Genomic DNA, 23926 nt, shown 5'->3' on the forward strand with positions numbered 1-23926 from the left:
TTTGCCATTACGAAATGTTAAAAACAAACGATCGTTGGCAGTTTTTATCAAGGATCTGACTTTCACGTATTGTTTAACAATCTCGAGCCATTCAGTCTTTATTACCACAAACTCTCTTTTAAAACCAGTTTTTGTTTCAGGTACGGAAACCACTATTATGTCATCTTAACATTGATGTGATGTATTAACATTTTGCACAGTTCCTCTCTGCGACATGGTCCGGAAATACCCATAATTAATACTACCTGTGGGAATGCCCTTTAAAATGTATAATTTAATAAATAGTGATTCATTACCTTCATTAGTAAATAAGTTGAATCAGGCGCATCTTTTAGGAATTTTAAAATGTGATCTTCATCAAGGATTTTCGATTTCTTTGGCGTATGACGTTCTGTAGCTCGTTTCAGAAATGCTATTAGGTTCGCATATTTGGATATGTCGACGTTATGTTTAATGTAAAGACACGATTTTACCATACTGTATATTGACCACAACGACTTTTTGTGGTCACTTATATTTTTAAAATAGGCCAATACACAGTTTTCCGTGTAATTTTTGATATTATTACCTTTACACCATTCAATGAAAGCATTGTAAGTTTTTCATACCTCGGTGCCGATTTTACAGGTAGTAAGCTACTAACTGCTGCATTGGCAATTGCAAGAACCTCTGGCGGTGTGCAATTAATAAAATTCTCTTCATCAGACGACATTTTTGCGTGAAACTACACAGAAAGTTTAACCAAACTAGAAATTTTGAATAAAAATTGACAATTCAAATTTCTAGATTTCTACTTTAATCGGCGTAGAGGACTTGATTTTTTCAAAAGTATTATAATGTCGCAAAAATTTCGCGAAAAGTATTTGAATTTATATAAATTCGATTTAACTAATCCGTGCAAAAAATAGAATACATGTTACGTGCGTGAACAGTATTTGATAGATTCGCGCGAAATGCGTCGCTCGCTCGCGCCGCCAAACTTCGCGCTCATCTGCAAAATAACTGTTCCCGCACTAACAATGTAAATAACTATTTCAGTATAAGCATAGTGTCATTACACTATGGTATAAGTATATCGTCTTTTTTGCTTTGTCTAAATACTTACTATTTACTGCGTCAAATAGTTTCCGATCCTTAAATGATTTTTTCTTTTGCTTGCCCTCTCCAGAATAAAGCATGGAAACTTCTTTTTTCATCATCAGTTTCATCTGTGTGTTTACCGCCTTTGTATATGTATCGCCACCACAGAAATGCAGAGCTTGTACCTGAAACATGAATTGTTACTGAATTTTTTTAAAATGTGAAGTCATCAACTAACAACCCATTCGGAGTAGGCTTTGCTGATACAGTTATTTGTACATTTCATACGTAATGGAAATCACAAGCATATACTCGGTAGAAGTTATTACTTGATTGTTCCCTATATAGGGGGTTCGGTAGGTACAGTGCGATCAATATTGAGTTGCTGCGCCGCTTCAATAAATTATGACGTTAGTAATTATTTGCCGCAACAGGCCAGGTGCACCAATACTAAAAATAACCTTAAAGTAAACTTTTGACGTTTAACCATATTTAACCTAAATCAACGATTTAACCACCTTGTAAGTTTCCAAATTATGTGGAACTACACGAATAACGAATTACTACAAAAATTGAAACGATTTTATTTCTTTTACAACTCGTTAATATCGAAGTAATTGGGTAAATTACATGCACACTATAACAACTGTTCGAAGTGCTCGCCACCATTATACGCTCTGATAGTCTGACGTCACGTTACGAAAATTTGACAGACTGAATCTAAACAAATTTATTCCTCGTGTATTGTAAACGGTGTTTAAAATTCGTGAACGATTATACTTCATTTCGAGCTAATTAATGTTTCAAAAGTAAGTATTTGCAATTAGTGCTATTGAAAGATGATAATGTGACAAAATTACAATATACGTTCATTGTATATTTAATGAAACATTAACGTTGTATCTTTACCTTTGAGGTTATGTCATAGCTAAAAAGAATAATTTTGTCAACATTTAGACAATAAGACCAGGGCCTCGATGCTCGAGTCGTTGGCATAAATTCGAATACGCAAATTGTAGCTATCTAATTAGTAATTGCATTGGGCTTCGCACTCACTCAGTGCTAAAAGATAGGCGCATTTACATGCCAACGACTTCCACAGTAGGGGCCCAGCCTTTACATCTTATTACTGGACGGAAACCGAACATATATGAATTTTCAATTTTTAGTGGCTACAAAGCATGTGCTATCGTTATCAAGTATTGCAGCATTTTTTAAAGACGATAGTGCTCAGTTGAGAAGAGGAGAGAACTCCTATGAAAGTGGACACATACTGAAAATGCACTTTAACCCTGACGTGCACCCAAGCATTTTAAAGGGGAAAGTTAAAGCCAGTATGAAAAAACGAAATTATGCGGTTGAGGTTAGTTTATTTGTTTATTTTTACTTTATAAAAATGTTGATTTTGTAGATATTAATGGATTTAGACGATGGCATTGTACAAGCATCCTGTACATGTCCTCGAGGACAAGCAATCTGCCACCACATGGCTGCATTAGCCATACATGGACATCACAACATAAGCATTACAGATAAAATCTGTGCATGGAATGCCCCAAAAACTAATTTGGAGTCCATCACAAGGTTACAGGATGTTGTGACTAAATCGGTGCAAAGAGTGACCAGAAGGGATGTTACTGCTGACGAAATCGATAAGTTCAAAGCACAGTTGGGATTTGGGAATGCTGTGGGATATGTGTGGTTATTGAGGCCGGAGCCTTCGGAAGATGCTCACATAATTCCCAGTATTGAAAACATTCTGTTATCAGAAGACTATTTGCAAGCTGCAGAAAAAACTTTGTTTCTGCAAGAAAAAGTTAGAGTTGATGATTATACCATCGAAAAGGTCGCCAAACTTACCGTTGGACAAAGCAGCAACGAAAGGTGGTTAATATGCAGGAAACATCGATTAACCAGCAGCAAATTTGGAGCAATCATATCAGCATGTAAACGAAATCGCTATCCAAAATCACTGTTTACGAACTTATCAGAAGGCTATGACTTAAGTGGTGTGCAAGCAGTGCAGTGGGGCCGTGAAAATGAACCAATTGCAATTATGTTTTTTGAATCGGTTACAGAATTAACAGTGGAACCCACAGGTTTATGGATGCACGAATGTGGGTATTTAGGCAGTAGTCCTGATGGATTGGTTAGCGAAAGATGTATTATTGAAGTGAAATGTCCTTTCAAATATAGAAATATATCTTTAAAAGATATTTTAAGTCAGGAAAAAGGATATATAATAAGTTATATCAATAATGAGGTTGTAATTAATCGTAATCATGCATATTACCACCAAATTCAAGGTACCTTGCACATTACTAATCGTGACATGTGTTACTTAGTAATTTGGACGCCAATGGAACAGGAAATTGTTCGAATTTGTCATGATGATAGTTGGGCAGAAAATATAAATATTATTCAAACATTTTATTTTTCAAAATATCTTCCGTATATTATGTAAATATTTAATGTAAATATAAAATGTATAAATGTTTGTTATTATATGATACAATCTAGTACTTCTATACTAATGAAATAATCACACTACACTATGGTTACAAACTTATTCTGTATAAAATTGCTCCACCTCCTTAATTAATGGATATTGTAGATTGGTAAGTGCTGCAACTACTTGAAATATGGCATCTGCATGTGGAAGTAATGTTTGTGGTATAAAAGATAAAATATTGTACACTTTCATACGCCTTATTGCTCGCTCCACATGGATTCTTGCACGGGCAATCCGTTCAGTTTGTCTAACTTGCTCACTTGTGAACTGGGGCGTGGTTAAAAATGGTGGGATATTCATATGAACCCCCTCTGGCAGAATGTCTTTTATTAAGAATCCCTTATCTGCTAGGATTAAGTCCCCTGGTTCTAATTGCTGTAATATACCACAATCGAGCACAATTTTTTTTATCACTGACAGACCCTCCATATAAATTTGACACATACGTGATGACCCCATTTGGAGCTACGCCAACTAACCCCTTCCACGTATTTTTATGTTTATAAGAGCTATATGTCCCTTTTTGTAATGACATGCTTTTACGTGATGTGGAAGTATATATTTCAGTACAATCTAAGATTATTTTGCAATTAGTAAAAGAGCTAAAACAATTTGGGCTACAAAGTTGATTTTTTTCGAAGCCGGCATGTAAGTGCTGTTGCGTAATGTTTCAAACGGCAGCTTCTATACCTGTTCGGAATTCGGCAATGGTGTGTAAACGATTTCGAATACGTTGCCATCTCGTAAATTTGCATGCAATAATTATTGACGGCTTTGCAAGTCTGGACGATGAGTTCTTGTAACACGGTTACTTTAAAGGATAGAAGTACAATTTTCTCCAGGCAATAGCGTCACATGTTCCGTATGAGATGCCCGTTAGTGGGACAAATTGTCGCAGCTGCTTTATCCGACTTTGCTCAAGACGAGCAAGAACATCTTTTACAACCTCCTTATTAGCAATCACTAAGCGGCCAGGTGACTTCCCAGAAGCAAGACTTCCTGTATGTTATACCGCTCAAGTAGACGATGAGCATTTCGGCGTATATTGTTGTAATCCTCATCATGGTTGACAATCGTTTATCGAAACTCCTGTATACACAAACGTATCGAGTACTCCCAAACTCCACTTTCGTCTTTAGTCCCATTACGGAAACAGGACAGCAAACGCATCTTATTCTCTTCTAAAGTAAAATGCTTGTCGGAGTAAACCTATTGCCTATTACACGCTACAACTAAAAAAACGTTTGTTTGTAATTTACAAGTAATTTACCCACCTTGTAAATATTCGAAAGAAACTGGTAGTCTTGAAAAAAGCCGTTTTGAAAAGGACGAAAGTATTCGAATAAGAATCACAAATCATGGTTTTGGTTTGTAAAATTATAGGTTATGTTTTGTATTGGTACACATACAGGGTGATTCCTATAGTACCTGCCACCGTTTGGGAGCGTGTAGGTGGTGCGTAGGGGAGTATTTTGATATAGGACACTTGGGGTCGGAAATCTAAAATAAGGGTGCCAGAGCCAAATTTACCTTCTGGAATTTCGCGCCTGTAGGTAGGCAACCCAACCGGCCGGCGGTGCACACGGAGCGATCTCAGGCGGCGATGTGTGGCTGACACTTGATCAGAATTTTGTTTAAACCCACGAAATCCCGTCTGCAACGACGCGTATCAAGTGAATAAACACTATGGCAATAGTATAATAATAGTTGGCTAGATGTAGGAAGTGCATTGAGAACAACGGTGGCCACGTTGAACACTTGTAAACGTTATTGCTTTTGACTGTCGTTTTCCCTCCTTCCCTCCCATGTCGCTTCCTCGCGCTAACTCGCTCTGCATCGCTCCGCGCGAAACGTCGGTCGGTTGGGTTGCCTACATACAGGCGTGAAATTCCAGAAGATAAATTTGGTTCTGGCGCCCTTATTTTAGATTTCCGACCCCAAGTGTCCTATATCAAAATACTCCCCTAGGCACCCCCTATACGCTCCCAAACGGTGGCAGGTACTATAGGAATCACCCTGTATACCTGGTTGCGGCAAATGATTACTAATGTGATATTTTATAAGAGCGGCGCAGCATATGATTATTGATCTCCCTGTATATAAAAAGTTTATAGAAGTAAAGGTGTCTGTTAGAACGTACAATTACTATTATCTATTTCCAATGCATCACACGTTTTGATATTTTTATTGGTTAAATGTCTCCTACAATACACTAGTCTCTTTAGAAGTTTTATCTGTTATATACGTGTTGCTTAAAAACCCAAAAAATCGTTTAAAATGTTGAAAAAATTATGCAAACAAATCAAAATCATTGATTAATTTCTGACGAAGTTAAAATGGCACACACTATCATTCAAATAATGTTAAAAAATAAAAACTATTGACTTACACATTGCGTCTGTATTTGGAATTGATTTACTATTGTTTATAGTGGCTGAAATTTCACCCATAAATAAAAATATGAAAAAAGCTAGTATCTCAAAATTATCATATTTATCGGTTCTAAATCAGCCTTAACACTTACCAGCGCGTTCATATTTTCCTCAGATTCAGATACCACATTATTAAGAGCGATCAATTCTTCATCATTTGCAGCCGGCATACTTTTTATTTATTTATTTATTTATTTATTTAGCATCAGCTGCTTTGGCTATTAGCTATTATTTAATAAGTGTTTTCTGTAGTAATTATAGTTTCCTTAAAATACCAGTTCTACTTAGAAGTAACAGTAATCTATTGACAGCATCAGTTGTATCTTCAAATATACTTTTTAGGTTATTAGGTAGATTTAGCTCTCTTCTCAGCCTTTCGGTCTGGCGGCACTCAATCAATATATGATACATCGACACATTCACTCCGCATCGCACGCACTCATTTACTCCTACCTTCCCTAGAAGATGGAGATGGGTAAGTTAGTATGGCCTATTCTTGCCCTCGTTAGCGCTGTAGATTGTCGCCTTGTAAGTAATCTAGGTTTCCATGGCTTAATGGACGGTTTAATGTGCCTCAGTTGAGTATTTTCAGAATGCCATTTCGTTTGCCACAAGTCATTGATATTAATCTTTATCCTATATTTAAAATCTTCAGATAGAACGGGTATCATATCTACATTTGTTAAGTTGCTTCCGTTTCGTGCGAATTCGTCGGCCTCTTCATAAATATGTTTCTGTGGGATCACAGTAAACAGTACCTCCATTCCTGGGAGTGGTATCAGCAATTCTGTCTAACTGCAACTTAATATCTTGAATGTCACGTCTTAGCTGATTGACATCATACTGGAGCGTGTTACATTTTTGCAGGAGAACTTTTTGGAATGCTAAAACGGTAGAAGAAATATGTAAGTAATTGGTTCTTCGGCCTAAAGTTCAATACATACGTGTAAGAGATGTCATATCAACACCACTCTGAGCCGAACGAGTTGATGACGGCATAGCTTGTTGAGAAGCCGTGACATCTAAAAATGCCAGTACAATTTCTGGTTAAACTACACTGCAAAATCTTAAACGGAATTATTACCCACCAATGTGTGATGCTTTCCGTTTTTCAACAGCAAGTGCGGGTGCAGTTTGTAAGTTTTTCTCAAAATGATTAGGGCCTGTGTAATCTACAAAATTTGTTTTTAAAAAAATTTACTGAAAGTTACTAGAAGTTACTTCTTCATCTGATGAATGTAATACACTACCCTCCTCTTCATAACCGCTCATGTCCTCTTCACCTTCCGTTGATTCAATATTAGATTGAGTTAAACCCTTTTCACAATAATATTTTGCATCCTTCAAAGTCGCCAGATTTGGTTTTTGTACTGTAGCACTATATTCTTTATATATATATATATATATATATATATATATATATATATATATATATATATATATATATATAAAATAGCTGAGTCGAACAATTATGAGGCCATTTATAAAGTTCGTTCGCGGTCTCCCAACAAGAAGGCACATAATCAATTTCTTCCTTATTCTTGTTTTTATTCTTCCAAATTACCACGTCCCACATGCTAAGAAGAAATGTGTGTTTCATTTACGATGAATACAAAATTTACATGCATGAGTTATTGAATCCGCAATATAGTTTGAATCGAGGTTTGAATATATAACATACGTATATTATACTTTAATTCTTAAGATTAAGTACGTTATTAAGGATATGAAAATAGGTCGGTATTTAATTTTAGACGAAATTTGGAATCATCAATTATTACTTGTATGTAACATTGCTAATGCCACATAGTATCGCTTATTGATTTCCTGGATCACAACCATTTTAGCAACGATTTCGTTTTCTATAATACGTGATTCTGTAGGGCCTATTTTCTTGAACGTATATACCCCAACCGCAGACGAATTAAATGGTGAAGTAAAAAAACTGCCAGTTTGTTCAGATACATAACCAAGAATTTGATTTCCATTGATGAATGTTATTTTTAAAATGCTTCCATTGCGGATTATGACGAATCCGTCCTTACTATTTACAGAAGATGCACAAAAATTGGAGAGTTTGATTTCAGTTTTTAAAGGAACTTTATTACTTTCATAGAACAAGGACGTATGTTCCGATAATCTGCGAACTACTTGAGCCAAGTGCTTGTTTGGTGTTCGTATCATTTTGACCATTCTTCCCAAATAACTTTCAAAAGCGAAGCAACTGATTTCATCCAAAGACGACTGAAAATAATCGACGTCATCAGGAATATGTAAAAGACTGTGCACATTGTACGATATCGTTAATTTTCCATAAAGTACCTACACCAAAATCTACATCTTGAGCAGAAACGTTCTTTGATAACAGAATTCGAAAGGCACAATGAAATAGCAGGAAATGATGATACAGTTTAGATTCTAAAACATCTTTCAGAACAATGGGGCCCACATATAACATAAATATTCTTAACTCGGTCGCTTTCCAGTGGTCAAGCTCGTTCAAACAAAACAAAAATTCACGTATGTGCAGTAAATATTCCGAGACTTTATTTTTTGTACGCCAGGGTAGTTTGCATTTACCAGAAACTTTAAACCAAAAACGCAGTATTTTGTTCATGATTCCAATGCAGCAAAGGTGCATGTAGTCCAACGGAAATACATGCACCATATTTAAATCTTTTATCCGTGTTAGGGGACTAATACCAGTATGATGCATTTTCTGTTTCTGGTTTCGAAAGCTCTGATTAAGTTCGATGTTGAGAACTTGTTGAACTATATAGGTACCATACGGTGTTGAACGTTTTTCCCCTTTTGCATACATCTTTCACAACCGTATGTGCCAGCATGACCAGTTATCGCTTTCACATATGCTCTGGCTGGGGCATCACACGGAATGCAAAAGAGATCTATTTTATACAGTATTCCATTTAGTGACAACCCATCAGCGAGTAACGTTGTTAGTTCCACTACAAAATTGTCTATGAAGCTACTCAAATTTGGTTTGGAATGCCCACAAAAAACTGCAACTGCAAACGGGTGAACATTGAAGTTCGGGAGGTGTAATTTTCCAAGAATAGGCCAGAATTGCATGTTGGAACTTTTGCTGACAGGCACACCATCAATATTAAACATAAGTCTCAGAGTATTATTTTCAATTTTAGATTTTACGACATCATTCGATAAAAAAGGAAATAATCCAGAAGCTATACCGAGATACACAAACTGTCCGTCCTTCCCTGTGATACTACCAATTTCTTTTATATTTGTATATCTAACGGTCTGCAAAATGGTTCTTGCGTCGACAGGTAAATTTAAATTGAAGTGTTCGTTGAGTGCTTTCAAAAGTGAATTAATTTGAACATGAGGAACTTGAAATTGGCGGGCGTATTGCTTTAAAAAAGTTAAAAAGTTATCGGAAGCACTATTTGTGTTAATGGATGCATCATTTTGTTGTATCTTAATTGCATTTATACGGCCAAGTTCGTTTTTCCCTGCTGATCCTTCTTTTATCACTTCGTCAGAATTGTACATTTCATCACACTCATTTATGAATTCCAAGAAATTATCTTTATACTGATCCATACGTTCTATTTCATTTTCAAGTATACATTCGCGATTGACATTCGGCCTTATGCAGTATGCACATTTGACTTAAGTCAAGGTTGAAATTATGACATAAAAACGACATTTGACAGCAATTTCAATATTTGGTATGCAGTATGACACACATTTCAATTTATTGAAAGTAGACGTTTCAATAAATTGAAATCACACCAAGTGACCTTGTAGATTACAAGAATCTATATGCACTAATGCAAAAATTGAAATAATTTTCAAGTCAAGGTTGAAATCAAATCAATTTTTCAAACGTATTGAAAAATCTAGCACGTTATACATACTTGAAATGAGTAAAAAGTGTGGTTAAACATTAAAAATGGACTTAAATTTTTTGGTAGAAATATTAGAAGAGGATAGGAACAGGTAGCAACACTTTCTGTAGAGTGTTCTTACTATTTTTCTGTAATTAATAGGCGAAATGTTAATCTACATCGTAGACATCTAAGAGACACTAGTGACCCTTTATCTCTGCCAGAGGAACATTTTAGGGGCATATTTAGAGTTTCGAGAGAACTAGCACATTGGGTGCTCACACAACTCCTACCTCACATGAGAGATTGTGCACGTAACACATCCATTCCAAAGGGGTTAAGGGTAAACAAATCATTTGTGTTTGTTTATCACAAGGTTTGTTAAATTTTAGTTCTTTACTACTTTGCATTTTTTGAGCCAAGGCTCTTATCAAAAAGGTATTGGTCAAGATTATTTGACGAATATGCATCAAAGTTCTGTGAGCAGATGCATCACAGAAGTAACAGATGTTATGGTAGAAGTATTGGGTTATACCATACAATTTCCAGAAGGAGAAGCTGAAAAAAATCAGGAAAAGCAATTGTATGATTTATATTGATAAATTTCCTTATTTTTACAATTGTTTTTAGGTTTATTGGCATAGGTGGATTTCCTGGTATAATAGGGTGCATTGATGGCACCCAAATAGCCATAGTAGCACCAAAAACAGAACACCCAGAAATGCCAGGGGTTATTTTTTATTGCAGAAAGCAATATTATAGTTTAAATGTGCAGATAGTGAGTAAACATTTTGATTATAATGCTGGTTATTAATTAGTGTTATACTGTTATAGTATATATTCTTAATCTTTTATTTTAATATAAAAAAAATTTTGGAAATAATCATTGTTTATAGAGTTATTTAATGCACTAGGTTCTGATAATACAAATATTTAGAATTTTTTTAATATCACATAGGGACCATATGAACTTTTTAAGTTGCAGATTTGTAATGCACAGCTAAAAATAACTAATATCAATGCCAGATTCCCTGGATCCGTACATGATTCGGCGATATGGCAAACATCATTAGTGAGAAGGCATTTGGTAAATAATTATGTTGGAAATAGAAACCAAACGACTTATTTATTGGGTAAGGGGCAGTTTTATTACAATTATTAGTTAAAGAGTTGGCCAGTTAATTCAATATTTATAGGAGATTCAGGTTACCCACTGGAACCATGGCTACTCACTCCAATAGCAAATCCATTAACCGATGCAGAAAGACAATTCAACCGTCGCCATATTAATATTAGAAATACTGTGGAGAGGACTATTGGTGTATTAAAACAACGCTTTCGATGCTGCCTTAAACACAGGACATTGCATTATTCTCCCGAACGCGCTGCACACATTATTTATTCGGCTGCCATATTGCACAATCTTTGCATTACTCGAAATGAATATCTTGATGACATTAATGGTAAATTTTTGTTTACTTTTGTAATCAGTAAACCATTCTTTCTTAGGTAACGGTAATGGAGAAGAGTTTAATGACTGTCATGATGCAGGCAACATTGATAACAATATTGATGGTGTAGGTGTAGATCTGTAGATCATGCCGAAAGAAACTTTTTACGTTATGGCCGTAATATGAGGAACAGAGTGGTGGATAATTACTGCATATAGCTATAATAAACCATTGAATAATAAACATTTATTATGTAGATGTACTTAAAACTAGAGTAAATAGGTTTAAAATCGCATCATGCAGAGCATGCAAACTTTTTTGAATAGCGAGTAAACTATTTTTTAGTTTTGTTGAGCCGCTTTTCAATGTGGTGTATAAATCAGTGGATTTTCCTAAAAACAATCTGATAAAACAGTAAATACACAAATTGTCATTACTCAAATGTCTGTATCTCTTTCCTACAGAAAGTTTAATGGGACACGTCTTTGTCTTCTTTGGTTTTGTAAATCCCAATTCTACAACCTTTGGATGCCCATATATTAAAATTTTTGTTAAAACGGATAACAATTGTAGTTCAAGTTCATCCAGAATTTCTAAGATAGGAACTCCACCTCCTGTGCGCTCTTGTTCCAAATAGTTTCTCCTAGCTTTTGCTTTCACTTTTGATTCCCAAACAGTAAAAACCTATTTTACATCATATAAGTGATTTTAAGCACACACCTCAGGTATATACCCTTTTCCAATTTTCAACAGAGCGTTGCAATTTTTTTTTCCCATTCAGTTCTTCACATAATGCTTTAAAAGCATTTTCTTCATTGTCGTATTTATATTTCTTAAAATTTATATACATTTCGTACTGTTGTGGTGTAGTTTTTGTTTTTTTTATTGCTATAAAAGAAAACTACATCAATTTGTATATATATACATACATATAATCAACAATACACAAAAAACTAACACATACATTTTCAATAAAAAAAAGTAAAAAAACAAAACATTTCGGAAGCTACATTGTACAGTTACACAGTAACATTAATTCTACTGTTCTTCATATTCCTCGTCCGTTGTTCCACCCAACACAAAAGCTATATTATTAATTGCATCTGCAACTGACTGAATCGCAAGTGCTATATTCTGCAACCCTCTGTTTGTAGATACAACATGTTCATTGAGCAATACTGCAAACGTGAATGTGTAATTGATGCAACGTTCAATTAACAGAAGAAATAGATAAATCTAGAAATACCTACCTTGAGTTGTTTTACGTTTTTTTTTTGAGGCTGTTTCTACCTCCTCGAATTCTTCCTCAACAACCTCACATGCATTCGGATTCACTAAAATTTACAAGCCTTGTTATATACAAGTATCCACCTATACTTACTCAGCAACTCATTACCGTCAGGTGGATTTATTTCGACCGACTCATCTTGAGGGCCCTCTTCGGGTTCCTGTGTATCTATCGCATCAACTATAACAATAAAGACACCTCTAATAAAGTGAATTGAACAAACTTTCAAAAAAATATAGTAATAATATTAATTGTAAAATAATTGTAATATCAACTAGGATAGCCTTTATCTTTTTTTTAGGGTCAACTTTGATAGAAATTGTCTATTGATGTTAAGATTTCAAATAATTGAAACTCACCAACAGGTGGCATTCCCATTTCCTGAACCCCAGAAATTCCAGAGCAGGATATAAACAATCCGGTGACTTCTGCACATCTATTTTCAGTTGGGTTGAGCTGCTTTGAAGCTCGGATTTTTGATTTGATGTGAGATTTCATCTCAATAAAGGCCTAAAAAAATATGTATAATAGCATTTATCTTTAATTATAAACACCACCTTTTTCCATCCATCTGACGATTTCTCAACTCCTAAAGTATTAACTGCAGCACTGATGGCTTCCCATGCTTCCTTTTTTTCACCTGGAGTTCCCTTTCCCCACCTCAAGCATTTGCTTTCAGCAAACATGTCCACAAGCAGTTTATACTGCTCAGGCGTTGCCTTTTTTGGCGGCATCTAAATTAAAAATTAACATCTAGTACTTATCGATACATACATATCAATTAGGCTGAATCCACATCATTCACGATTTCACAGATCTGTTGCGACTGTGACCAATAAAAGAACAAAGTTGTGGTTGTGAACTTTTAAATGATTATATTGATCACAGTTACAACGGACCCGAGAAATCATATCATGTGGATTCAGTTTTAGGATTGTAATTTGTCCATTAATAGCCTCCTATAAACATACATACATCATTGAAATTTAAAGTTTTAAATTCAATGCATGCGTACAAGAAATGCAGCACATACATATCAACACAAGGACACGTCCAGTAAAAGCTGTTTAATCATTACTTTTATGATCAAATAGTTATCATACTTACCTTCTTTATTTAATAAAAATCACAAAGAAAATAAATATATTTGCACTGTGCACACACAACATTCAAGAAAGATTAAAAGGTTATGTTTAATATTTAAAGACCAGAGATTCTATTCTAACAAATATGAAGTTGGTAAATTTAATACAATGCCATGTTGCCAAATGACACATTGACTTTTATTTCAATCAATCTATGATTTCAATATTTTCAAATCAAGTGCCCATACAGAATACGAAATTTTTTCAACATTGAAATATCCAAAATAATATTCTTGAAATGATTTCAATGTTGACATCAAATCAATGATTTTACTGCATAGGAGTGATTATTTGAACCCTTGTTTGAATCCAATTCTGAGTGAAACTCAGTTCCTGTCCGTTCCGTCAACAATTGACGATGAAGATGCCAGATTTACATAATCTTCGCGAGCCATTTTCTTTTTAAATCTATACTTAGCGCAATAAGACATGATTTTTCTCAAAAAAAGAAGAAATGTCGGTGAAGACTTGCATGTGTAGGGATATTCACATTATTGGGTACCAAACATAGCAGTTAAAATAAGCAGGTACTTGGATTTGCAAAAGTTTTACCTTTGAATCAGATCAATTAGAGGTTTATCTTTAAATTATTATTGCAATATACAGGGTGTCCCAAAAATATAACTTTTCATTTCAAAACGATTTCATAAATAATAAAGTTGACATTGCGCTTGCGCAAAACTATTTTGAAAACGTCGTTAGTTTTACTTGTATTCGTAGTGTTTATACATATGAAGTTTCATTTATATATCTTCATAAATAAAAAAATTAGCATTGCGCATGCGGTAAACCAAATTTGTGACACTGCGCATGCGTAAAACCACATAATATCGGTGCGCATGGAATCCTTGCACCAAGCCCTTTTAAATATACGAGTACATACATTTCTTAAATTATATTATAAATGAACCCAATATCGGTTTTTCACTTTCAGGAAAATACGCTAAAAATTAGTTGGCATATATTTTCACGTGGTGCTTGGTGGCGCTGTATCTGCTTATACTCACGTTTTTCAGGAAAACATTATATTTACTGATTAAAACACTTTCAATTATTTACTCACAATTTTTTGACGACTGCTACTCGTTAATTAATTTTGGCAGCAGCAGAAAACCTACATGTGAAATTGGTCTAAAAAGCAGAAACAGATATAGAGAATTAAGGTACGGTTTCGCTGGAGCCGTCGACAGAAGCACTGCATCTCGATATTTATTATGGACGCGGTTTCCTTGGCCCGTTTAAAATAGTGCAAGAAAACCATGCTAACGGCGGCCGTCGACGGTGCCAGCAAAACCGTACCTTTAAAAAGATAAAATTGTATCTAACTTTTTCAAAAACCTTGAGATTTAACCTATGATATAAGAACATAACGTTTTTGTTTTTCAGGCACCCTGTACATTACGAAAGTAAATGTAGAATGTATTAATAAATTTTTGTTCACCCCAGATAAAACGTTTGGAAACCAAATACTTTAGCCACAACGTTTGGTGTCGAATAACGGAAATAATACTGAATCATTTTATTGAGAAGTAACGAATAAATATAGTGAGCCCGTAAAGTTTGGAATGAATTCGATAAATAAATTTTTATACAAAAACTTCTATCTTATTTTTTAAAAGCTTACTTTTTTACTATTCTATAGATGCATCTATCAATCAACGTGACAGAAGCAATAAAATGGCTCAAATTATAAAACCTGATTGAAATATGACAATTGATGATTTCGTATCACTCCAGACTGTTGCTTGGGAAAATGTCTAAACCGCCTCGCAGCCGTACAAATTTTCATCGCTACAAGTGGTACTTCATACCCTCGTTCATACCCAACGTCTAAACAGTATTACTAGTAATTGGTTATGCACAATAACATATGGATACCTATCAAATTACTGCCAATTTTTTGCGCTTTCCATAGGTACACTTTATCTATATTTGTTAAAAAAAAATAGGTATTGACCGAACAAGCTGTAACCCCGATCTGAAGGTGTTCCCGAAGATATGATATGATATTCGTACAAAATCTGAACCCCCATTATTTTTCGACCCGAATACTAGATCGATCAGATTTCCAACATTCCTTGGAGCAAAAAAATCAACGCACACACGGCCTTATAGAATCCATCCAATAACCTTTTTTGGGCAAAAAGACAACGCTTCTATAGAGCGCACAAGTCCCAATACCTATTTTTTCTTTTTCTAAGCTGAAAACCACGTTGCTTGTTTATTGGTTTGTTAGGTTGTAATATACTTAAATGATGATTCATGAAATATTTCGGAAAATAATTAGGTACCTCCCTAGTAGCACCAAACATTTAGGGCCGAGATATCCAACTCCTTATAAACTACCTATTAACTATTAGGAGAATAGTGTATTTATTAGCTAATAAATAATAACATGGAGTTCCATTGTTATTTATCTGCCTAACAAATATTAGGTACCTAATTTCTCATCTTACCCAAAATGGAAAAGTTGGCAATTCTGATTTTAAGATGTTATCATTAAAAAAAGATGGTCATATAGAAATGCATGCATGAGTTGGAGTGAAATAGTGGTTTATTGACATTTGATGGACAACTTAACCTATATGCAATTCAAATTACTGGTGAATGAGAAGCTTTGATTAATTTAATAAATTACGATGTAAGTAATTGTGACTGTTATGCAATAAATTATTACCTATTTTGTATATTTTAGTTATTTCTAAATGGCGACAAAAAAACAGCGGACCATCAATTTTAGTGAGAAGGAGGTGCGTCTTTTAACGGACATTTGTTTGAAGTATAGCAGTATACTGGAGAATAAAAAAACGGACGCTGTGACATGGAAAGAGAAAAACACTACTTGGGAGCAAATAACGGCGGAATTTAATTCTCAAAATGAAAGTTCTAATCATCGAGACACGAAAAATTTAAGGTTAAAGTATGACTGCCTTAAGAGGGAAATAAAAGCAAAAAAGGCCAAAAACAAACTTGATAATTTATAAAACCGGCGGTGGAAAGCCAGAAGGTACTCCTTACACAGATTACGAGGAAAAAATATTAGACGTGATCACATTAAGTGTAGAAGGGCTACCGTGCCGACATGACAGCGATAATGCATTAATTATAGATAATGGCATAGATATGGTAGAAACGTTACCTTTTACAGGCTCCGTTAACTTAGCACCACCATTTCAAATTTTTGACTAAAGACAGATTGCGCTAGAATCTCTATGGCTAGCGCCAGCTAGCGCCACTTTGAGTTCAGCTAGCGCCATTATAGATTTTGCAGAAAAGCCCTTGATTTTCGGGGGGTGCTATGTTAACGCTAGCACCACCATTGCGTCCGATCATTTCCAAAAGCAAGCGCTGTGTTCGTCAGACCTAGCGCCAGCTAGCGCCACAAATTTTAGAGCTAGCGCCACCCCCCAATAGTGCAGGGGGCAATTTTTCCTAGCACCACCATTTTGTTTTTTCGGGTAAAATTTTGACGTTTTGTGTTTTGCTGACCTAGCGCCAGCTAGCGCCACAAATTTTAGAGCTGTCATCACCCTCCAATGGTGTGGGGGGAGGGGGCACCACCATTTTGTCTTTTCGGGTAAAAATTTGATGTTTTCTGTTCTGTAGACCTAGCGCTCAAGTTATCCTAGCGCAATTATAAATTTTGCAAAAAGCCTTTAACTTTTGGGGGTGGTTTATTAGCCTCTAACACCACCATTGTGTTCGATGACTACCAAAAGCAAGCGCTGCGCTGTGTTCTTTAAACGTAGCGCAGAGCTGGCGCCCAATCCCCAACATTGTGGGGGTTCTTTTTTTTTATAATACCACCGGTTTGTTTTTTCGTGTACAATTTTGCTATTTTGTGTTTTGCTGACATCTCCCAGATAGAGTCAAAATCTTAAGAGTAGGCGCCACACCCAAGTAGTCTGGGACAGTTTTTCCTAGCTTTATGACTTGGCACCACTGAAATATTTTGGATTAATTTTCTAGTAAAACGAGTGGTGTGGTAGCTGAATCTGCGGCAAGTATTAAAATAAGGAAATACAGTTCAATTATTATAGAACAGAACCAGATTTTTATACCTTTCGCAGTAGAGACATTGGCACCTTGGTGTAGAGAAGCTCGAAAATTTTGTGGAATACCTGGGAAAACGCATTACCAATATTACTGGGGAACCCCGAGCTACCACTTACTTACGACAAATTTCAGTATTGTCATACAACGTGCAGGTAACGCGGTCAGTCAGTGTAATGGGGACCACGATCCCCATGGAAGAAAATTATCATTTATTAACGAGCTCCTAGCGAGTTTATAATTTAGGTGGTCGAGATTCTTTATCAAATTTGTAGATCGGAGTTCGTGAACTGGCAATGTAACCCAAAAAATAAGGAAGGCCCTTTTGACATCTCCGTGAGTTATGAACCGAATTGCATGAAATTCAATATGCGTATAGCTTTAGCCATATAAAACGCAATTCCAAAAATTGAGCCTAATCGATCAACATTCACAATGCTCTTTTCGCATTTCGACCATTTATAAACCGAATTGCAAACTTTTTTATTTATGAAGGATTTAAATGAAATTTGATACATAACCACTTGGAATAAAAGCAAATATAACGCTAGTTTCAAAATTTGATTTTGCGCATGCGCAGTGCCAACTTTCTTATTTATGGAGGCATTCAAATGAAATTTGAAACATAACCACTTAGAATAAAAGTAAATGTTGGAAAATTAGTAGTTGTGATAAGTTTTTTTTAAATATTTAAATAACTATACTATTTAGCGCAAAATAAAATAAATAATCTACAGTAAATTGCGAACAAAAATGGCCTCATATATAATCTTGCTAAATTGAACCATTCCAGAGTTACGGAGGGTGTAACAGTAGAAATTTTTCATCTTTTTTTTAGATTCTTTTGAAAAAAATATGAGATTTGCACTAAGGAAACTATTTTTTTTGTTAAAACCGGTTAAAACAAATTGCGCTTTAGTGACCGGTGGTATGTTACTGATAAGTCCTTGAAGGAACGATAACCTTACCACCTTCTCAAGGGGGGCCATTTTTTCAAGAGACTTCCACTATGAGGGACAGTAATCCCTGGGGAATTGCAGGATGTGTTGTTATTGCTCTCAGGTGTTCGACAATCTTGCATTCCCACTTCATCGGGTTCTTCTTCTCATGCAGCCATTGCTGCACCTGATGGTAAGTTCTAAATGAATGTTCTACCTGGTAGCTGCTGAAGTGGGGAGAAGCGCAGCCAACTTGAACAGTGAATTTATAGGATGCTTTGAAATAACTCGCAAGTAACACTGGTAACGAAAACAAGCCAGATCTTCAGTGTTCTTTACTTCAAACATGATTTCATTTTTCCAGAAAATCGAAAAAATACGAAAAATGCCTACTTTTACACCCTCCGTAACTCTGGAATCGTTGACTTGAGCAAGATTTAATGTAGATTATTTTGGATATGGTACTTTTCTCGCCAAACCCCATAGTTTTCTAAATATTTAAGAAAAACACCAAAAACTACTCATTTACCAACTGGTGTAAGTTTTTACCAAACAATGTGGACTGTATAGAACAATTTGCAGTTAATGGGAAACTTTTACTTTTGATGTTTAGGTTAAGCCGTATTGTCGACTAATTGCACCGTACTATATTATGAATTTTTAATTTTAAAATTTCCATATTAGGTACTGTTTCTTGTGAAATTTTTCTGTTTTGTGCTCTACTCACTAAACAATTCTTTTTGTAAGTCACAGTATTAATTTCACTACCACAGTATTGCGAGCTAAATCGTTTAGAACACAGCGCAGTGCAAAATTTGAAAATTTTAACGAACGTACTATAGCAAAACAAATAAAAATAAACTTAATTTCAAATCAATTAGAAATCTGTTTTAGATAAATGTTAATGTATTTTCACCTCAACAGATGGCGCTACTAGTATTTATAATAACAATATTTATCAGTAATTTCAAATTCAAATATGTTCATACATGTGGTCATTTTATCTCATTTCCTGATGTCCTTGCTATTTGCAAATTTGATGTACATTCTAGAATATGGCGAGCATGATCCAACATTGTGAACTTAATTGTATTTATTAAGAGATCTTGTGGAGTTCGACTTTATATTTAGGTAAGTCCATAGTACTTTGTAAATTAAGCTCGTACTTAAATTAAGTGATGTGTTCACCTAAGGCATGTACCTACTGATATTCGACTTTATATTTAGAATACTACCCAAAATAAGACAATTCCCGATTACGACAAAAAACACCCGATTTCTGACAAACAATAAACCGACTACGAGCAGTGCGTCTTTTTTATATTCCCGCATTCGACCCCGGCGACCCGTTCAAATAACCTCCTGAAGGGAGCTATTCCGGTTTATCTGGCGCCCAACGTTACAAAAATAAGGATATGGGCATTGGTCGTAGTCCGAAGGAGGCAGGATACAATCTTCGGTCAAAGGGGCAACCTGAAACAATGGCCGATACAGACGAGATTAGAGAAGATGCGGTCTTACCTTTACCACCCGAACAGCAGGAAGACGAAGAAAATGTAGCGGCAGGTTGGCTTCAACCGGCAGCGAGAGAAGCGTTCGAAGATCTGGGCTCGTTTGGTCCTGGGCTTTTCCCTGGAGCCGCACAAAACGAACCTGCAATTCTAAGCCAAAGCCGTAAAGACGCAGCAACAGGCGGGTTACCCACATCCGCAATAGCAACGTTCGACGAGCGAGGTACGTTTCACCCGGCTCCTCTTCCAAGCACTGGAGCGGTACGAAAGCAACCGGAAGCGTTACTCCAAGGTCGTCGCGACAAAGAAGCAGACCACGATCTATCGAAGTTGGTCGCACAAGTCATCGCTCGATTAAAGGTAGATGAAGGTGTAGGTGTCTTGCTCCGAGAGAGGTGTAACGAAAGCCATATGAATACAGCTCGGCTAGAACAAAATTCAGATAAATACTTCACTCAGAGGCAGGCACCTCACTATTCACAGCAACCATATTTTAATTTAAACAATAATAATAGGCAACCACTACAATATTCTGAACCTGAAATTAATTTCAATATTAATAAGATTATCAAAATGTTACCCATTTTTGAAAATGATGGGACATTGCACCCGCTTGATTATATAGAAGCTCTTGAAAGTGTTTGTAATGTTCATAACATGCCACTACGAACGATAAAAATTATAGTAAGTAGGAGTTTAAAAAAAACAGCAAAGACTTGGTTGGAAGCATTTGGTCACAAATATCTTAACTATAGAACATTTAAAACAGAGTTCATTGAATATTTCTGGAACGAGCAAATCCAGGATGAGTATAGGGCTAGAATAGATAATGGATGTTTCAAACAAGGCGATAATTATGTTGAACACTTTACTAATTGTGTAGCATTAGCTAAATATTTAGATCCTCCATTAAGTGACAAAAAATTAATATCAAAAATAGGTAGACATTTCCCACCCAGAATCTCTTCAATACTCATTGGAGTTGATAAATTAGAAATAGCGATAGCGAGACTCAGGGAGGCAGATGCCTACTTTAATGCGAATTTTAAGAGGGAAGGTTTTAGAAAATTCGGTCAAGCTTATGAGTCAAAGCAACAAACAAATTTTACTGGTGTAAAGGAAAAGGGTAATGAGAATCCACAATATAAAAGTAATTTTAATCAGCAAAACAAAAATTATTATCATAATAAAAATGAAAAACAAGTAAAACTAGCAGTGTTAGATTGCGAGGAAGACCTTTCGGAAAACGAACAGGCCACACTTCAATAGGCTCGGGAAGTGTTCCGGCTAATAAAAATAGAGTCACTTTAACCAATTTTGTAAATAACAACCCACAAAAAGACTTGTTAGAAGATGATCTTTGTGATTTTCCCCACACTTCCACAGATGCAAAAGCTCCTATAATATTAGTAAACCTTTATGGATATACATTTCCTGCCTTGGTTGATACAGGAAGTCAGATAACAGCATGTTCACAAGAGGTTTGGACTCAATTATGTGACTTCCATAAAACCATCCCACATTTCCCATGTACAGGTATGAGAGTGGTTGGTGCCTTTAAGACCAAATTGCGTAAAATTAATTGACAAATGCAATTTACTTTAAGCATAGAAAATGAATTGTTTATTCAAGAATTTCTCTTAATAAATGATTTAATCCATCCCATCATATTGGGTATTGACTTTTTGAGAGAATATCAAGTTTCTATAAATTTAGAGAATCGTTTATTAACTGTAAAGGTCAGGAATAAACATATAATTATTCATGAATTGGTCACCAAGCACGAACTCCTCCCAACCGAATCATTGCAATTAACTAAAATAATAAATCCTAATAGTAAGTGCAATGGTCAAGTAAAATTCATTAATGTACAAATGGTAACCGAAAGAAAAAACGTAATACCCATTGAGATGCAACACAAACTTGAATTATTGAAACAAAAATATCAGTGCATATTTTCTGAAATTCCTGGACGTATTAATTGCTTTCAGCACGAAATTAAGTTAACAACTGAAAACCCTTTCTTTGTCAAGCCATATCCCATTCCAATGAAACATAGGGAAGCGGTTAAGGAGACCTTAGACAAAATGCTTGAGTGGGGTATAATTGAAAGATGTGGTACACAGTTTGTTTCCCCTTTAATGACAACTTTAAAAAAGAATAATTCCGTGAGAATTTGTTTGGATGCAAGGCGTCTCAATTCAATTATGTTACCCGATTATGAATTGCCTCGACCAGTCGAAGAAATAATGAGAGGTTTCTCCAACAAAAAAGTATTTTCAAAAATAGATTTGACAAGTTCTTATTGGCAAATACCCCTCACTGCGGCTTCAAAGAAATATACCGGGTTTATGGTAGGCACTACTACGTACCAATTTTGTGTATTACCCTTTGGCCTCAAAACAGCAGTGAGCTCATTTACTCGTTGTATGGATACTATTTTTGGTTCAAAATACGATTTTTTAATCCCGTATGTGGACGACATACTAATATTCTCAGAAAGTCTAGAGCAACACTTAAAACATTTAGAAATGGTATTCGAAAAACTACGAGAGGTAGGTCTAACAGTTCGATTAGAAAAATGTAAATTTGCATGTGAAGAAGTACATTTTCTGGGTTTCATAGTGAATGCGCAAGGTATTAAGCCAGATCCACAACGGATACAAGCAATCGAAGATTACCCGCCCCCAAAGAACGTCAAGGAACTCCAACGTTTTATCGGTTTATGTAATTATGACCGACAGTTTTGCCAAGAGTTTGCAAAAACATCGGCTCCACTGACAGTTATGCTAAGAAAAGATCACAGCTGGAAATGGGACGAAACTAGGCAAAATGCGTTCTTAAAAATGAAGCTGGCGCTAAAGGAAGCTACTCTCCTGTACCACCCGCAATTGGAGCAACAATGGCATGTCCAAACAGATGCAAGCGACGTAGGTCTTGGTGCTCAGTTGTTTCAAATCGTGGAGGGACAACGGCAAGTGGTAGCCTGGGCCAGCCGGCTACTGGCGGATAGGGAAAAGCGGTACAGCTCAAATGAAAAGGAAGTGCTTGCCATAGTGTTCGCCCTAATGAAATGGCGCATCTACCTATTGGGAAGACGTTTCACCTTACACACAGACAACAAGTCGGTCACCTATTTACAGACGGCACGGCTACTAGCACCCCGCATTACACGATGGGCATTAGCGTTACAGGAATTTGATTTTGAAATCCAACACGTGCCTGGAGTAGATAACGTCATCTGCGATGCTTTGTCGCGACAAGGTTCAATTGAGGGGAGCCACCCAGATGAGAAATCTGGAAAAACATTAGAAATATTAACTACCGGACTGAAACTTCCTGAAAAGGCATTGAAGATCCTAAAAAACATCAAAAAATATCAAAAAGAAGATCCGCGAACATCGGAAATAATACAACAATTACCGAATGAAGAAAATCTTCAAAGGCAGTTTGTCATCTCAGATGGGATTCTATATAAAAAATCGCATTCCGGAAAATCCTGGCTATTATGTATTCCGCAACCTTTAAAAAATGAATTCATCGAAGCATATCATACCACTTTGGGACATTTCGGAGTTTATAAGACATGGATGGCCCTGCGAAGAGAACTCTGGTGGAATAATATGCATCGGTCAATAAAACAGTTC

General features: G+C 35.7%; 2 protein-coding genes across 4 annotated transcripts; one reads left to right on the forward strand and one right to left on the reverse strand.

The window, feature by feature from the left end:
* Positions 1-9648: 9648 nt before the first annotated feature.
* On the forward strand, positions 9649-11725 carry LOC116160199 (putative nuclease HARBI1). 3 transcript variants are annotated; one of them, XM_031473341.1, is made up of 6 exons: positions 9649-10005; positions 10056-10476; positions 10524-10671; positions 10873-11026; positions 11090-11356; positions 11403-11725. In XM_031473341.1, the coding sequence occupies exons 2-6, from the start codon at positions 10358-10360 to the stop codon at positions 11486-11488; spliced, it is 774 nt and encodes a 257-aa protein (XP_031329201.1). In that variant the 5' UTR covers positions 9649-10005; positions 10056-10357; the 3' UTR covers positions 11489-11725. The 3 variants fall into 3 exon arrangements, with proteins under 3 accessions (XP_031329201.1, XP_031329203.1, XP_031329202.1); XM_031473343.1 differs by having other exon boundaries at positions 10879-11026; positions 11403-11724; XM_031473342.1 differs by lacking the exon at positions 9649-10005 and having other exon boundaries at positions 10014-10476.
* Positions 11594-14274, reverse strand: LOC116158665. Its single transcript, XM_031471490.1, has 8 exons — positions 13740-14274; positions 13190-13366; positions 12992-13142; positions 12726-12812; positions 12595-12678; positions 12078-12232; positions 11782-12028; positions 11594-11736 (listed from the first exon to the last, which is right to left on the reverse strand). Exons 2-8 carry the CDS (start codon positions 13364-13366, stop codon positions 11594-11596), a joined length of 1044 nt encoding a protein of 347 aa, XP_031327350.1. The 5' UTR covers positions 13740-14274.
* Positions 14275-23926: the final 9652 nt, after the last annotated feature.

This window comes from Photinus pyralis, unplaced genomic scaffold, assembly GCF_008802855.1.
Source record: "Photinus pyralis isolate 1611_PpyrPB1 unplaced genomic scaffold, Ppyr1.3 Ppyr1.4_LG1, whole genome shotgun sequence".
Lineage (NCBI taxonomy): Eukaryota > Metazoa > Arthropoda > Insecta > Coleoptera > Lampyridae > Photinus > Photinus pyralis.

Bases quoted from the DNA above. Each gene is read 5' to 3' on its own strand.
- LOC116160199 (XM_031473341.1), top strand. From the start codon at position 10,358: ATGCATCAAAGTTCTGTGAGCAGATGCATCACAGAAGTAACAGATGTT. The intron at 10,672-10,872 runs GTGAGTAAACAT...GAACTTTTTAAG, and splicing joins ATAGTTTAAATGTGCAGATA to TTGCAGATTTGTAATGCACA. The intron at 11,357-11,402 runs GTAAATTTTTGT...ATTCTTTCTTAG, and splicing joins ATATCTTGATGACATTAATG to GTAACGGTAATGGAGAAGAG.
- LOC116158665 (XM_031471490.1), bottom strand. From the start codon at position 13,366: ATGCCGCCAAAAAAGGCAACGCCTGAGCAGTATAAACTGCTTGTGGAC. The intron at 13,143-13,189 runs GTGGTGTTTATA...ATATTTTTTTAG, and splicing joins CGTCAGATGGATGGAAAAAG to GCCTTTATTGAGATGAAATC. The intron at 12,679-12,725 runs GTAAGTATAGGT...TGTAAATTTTAG, and splicing joins TGACGGTAATGAGTTGCTGA to TGAATCCGAATGCATGTGAG.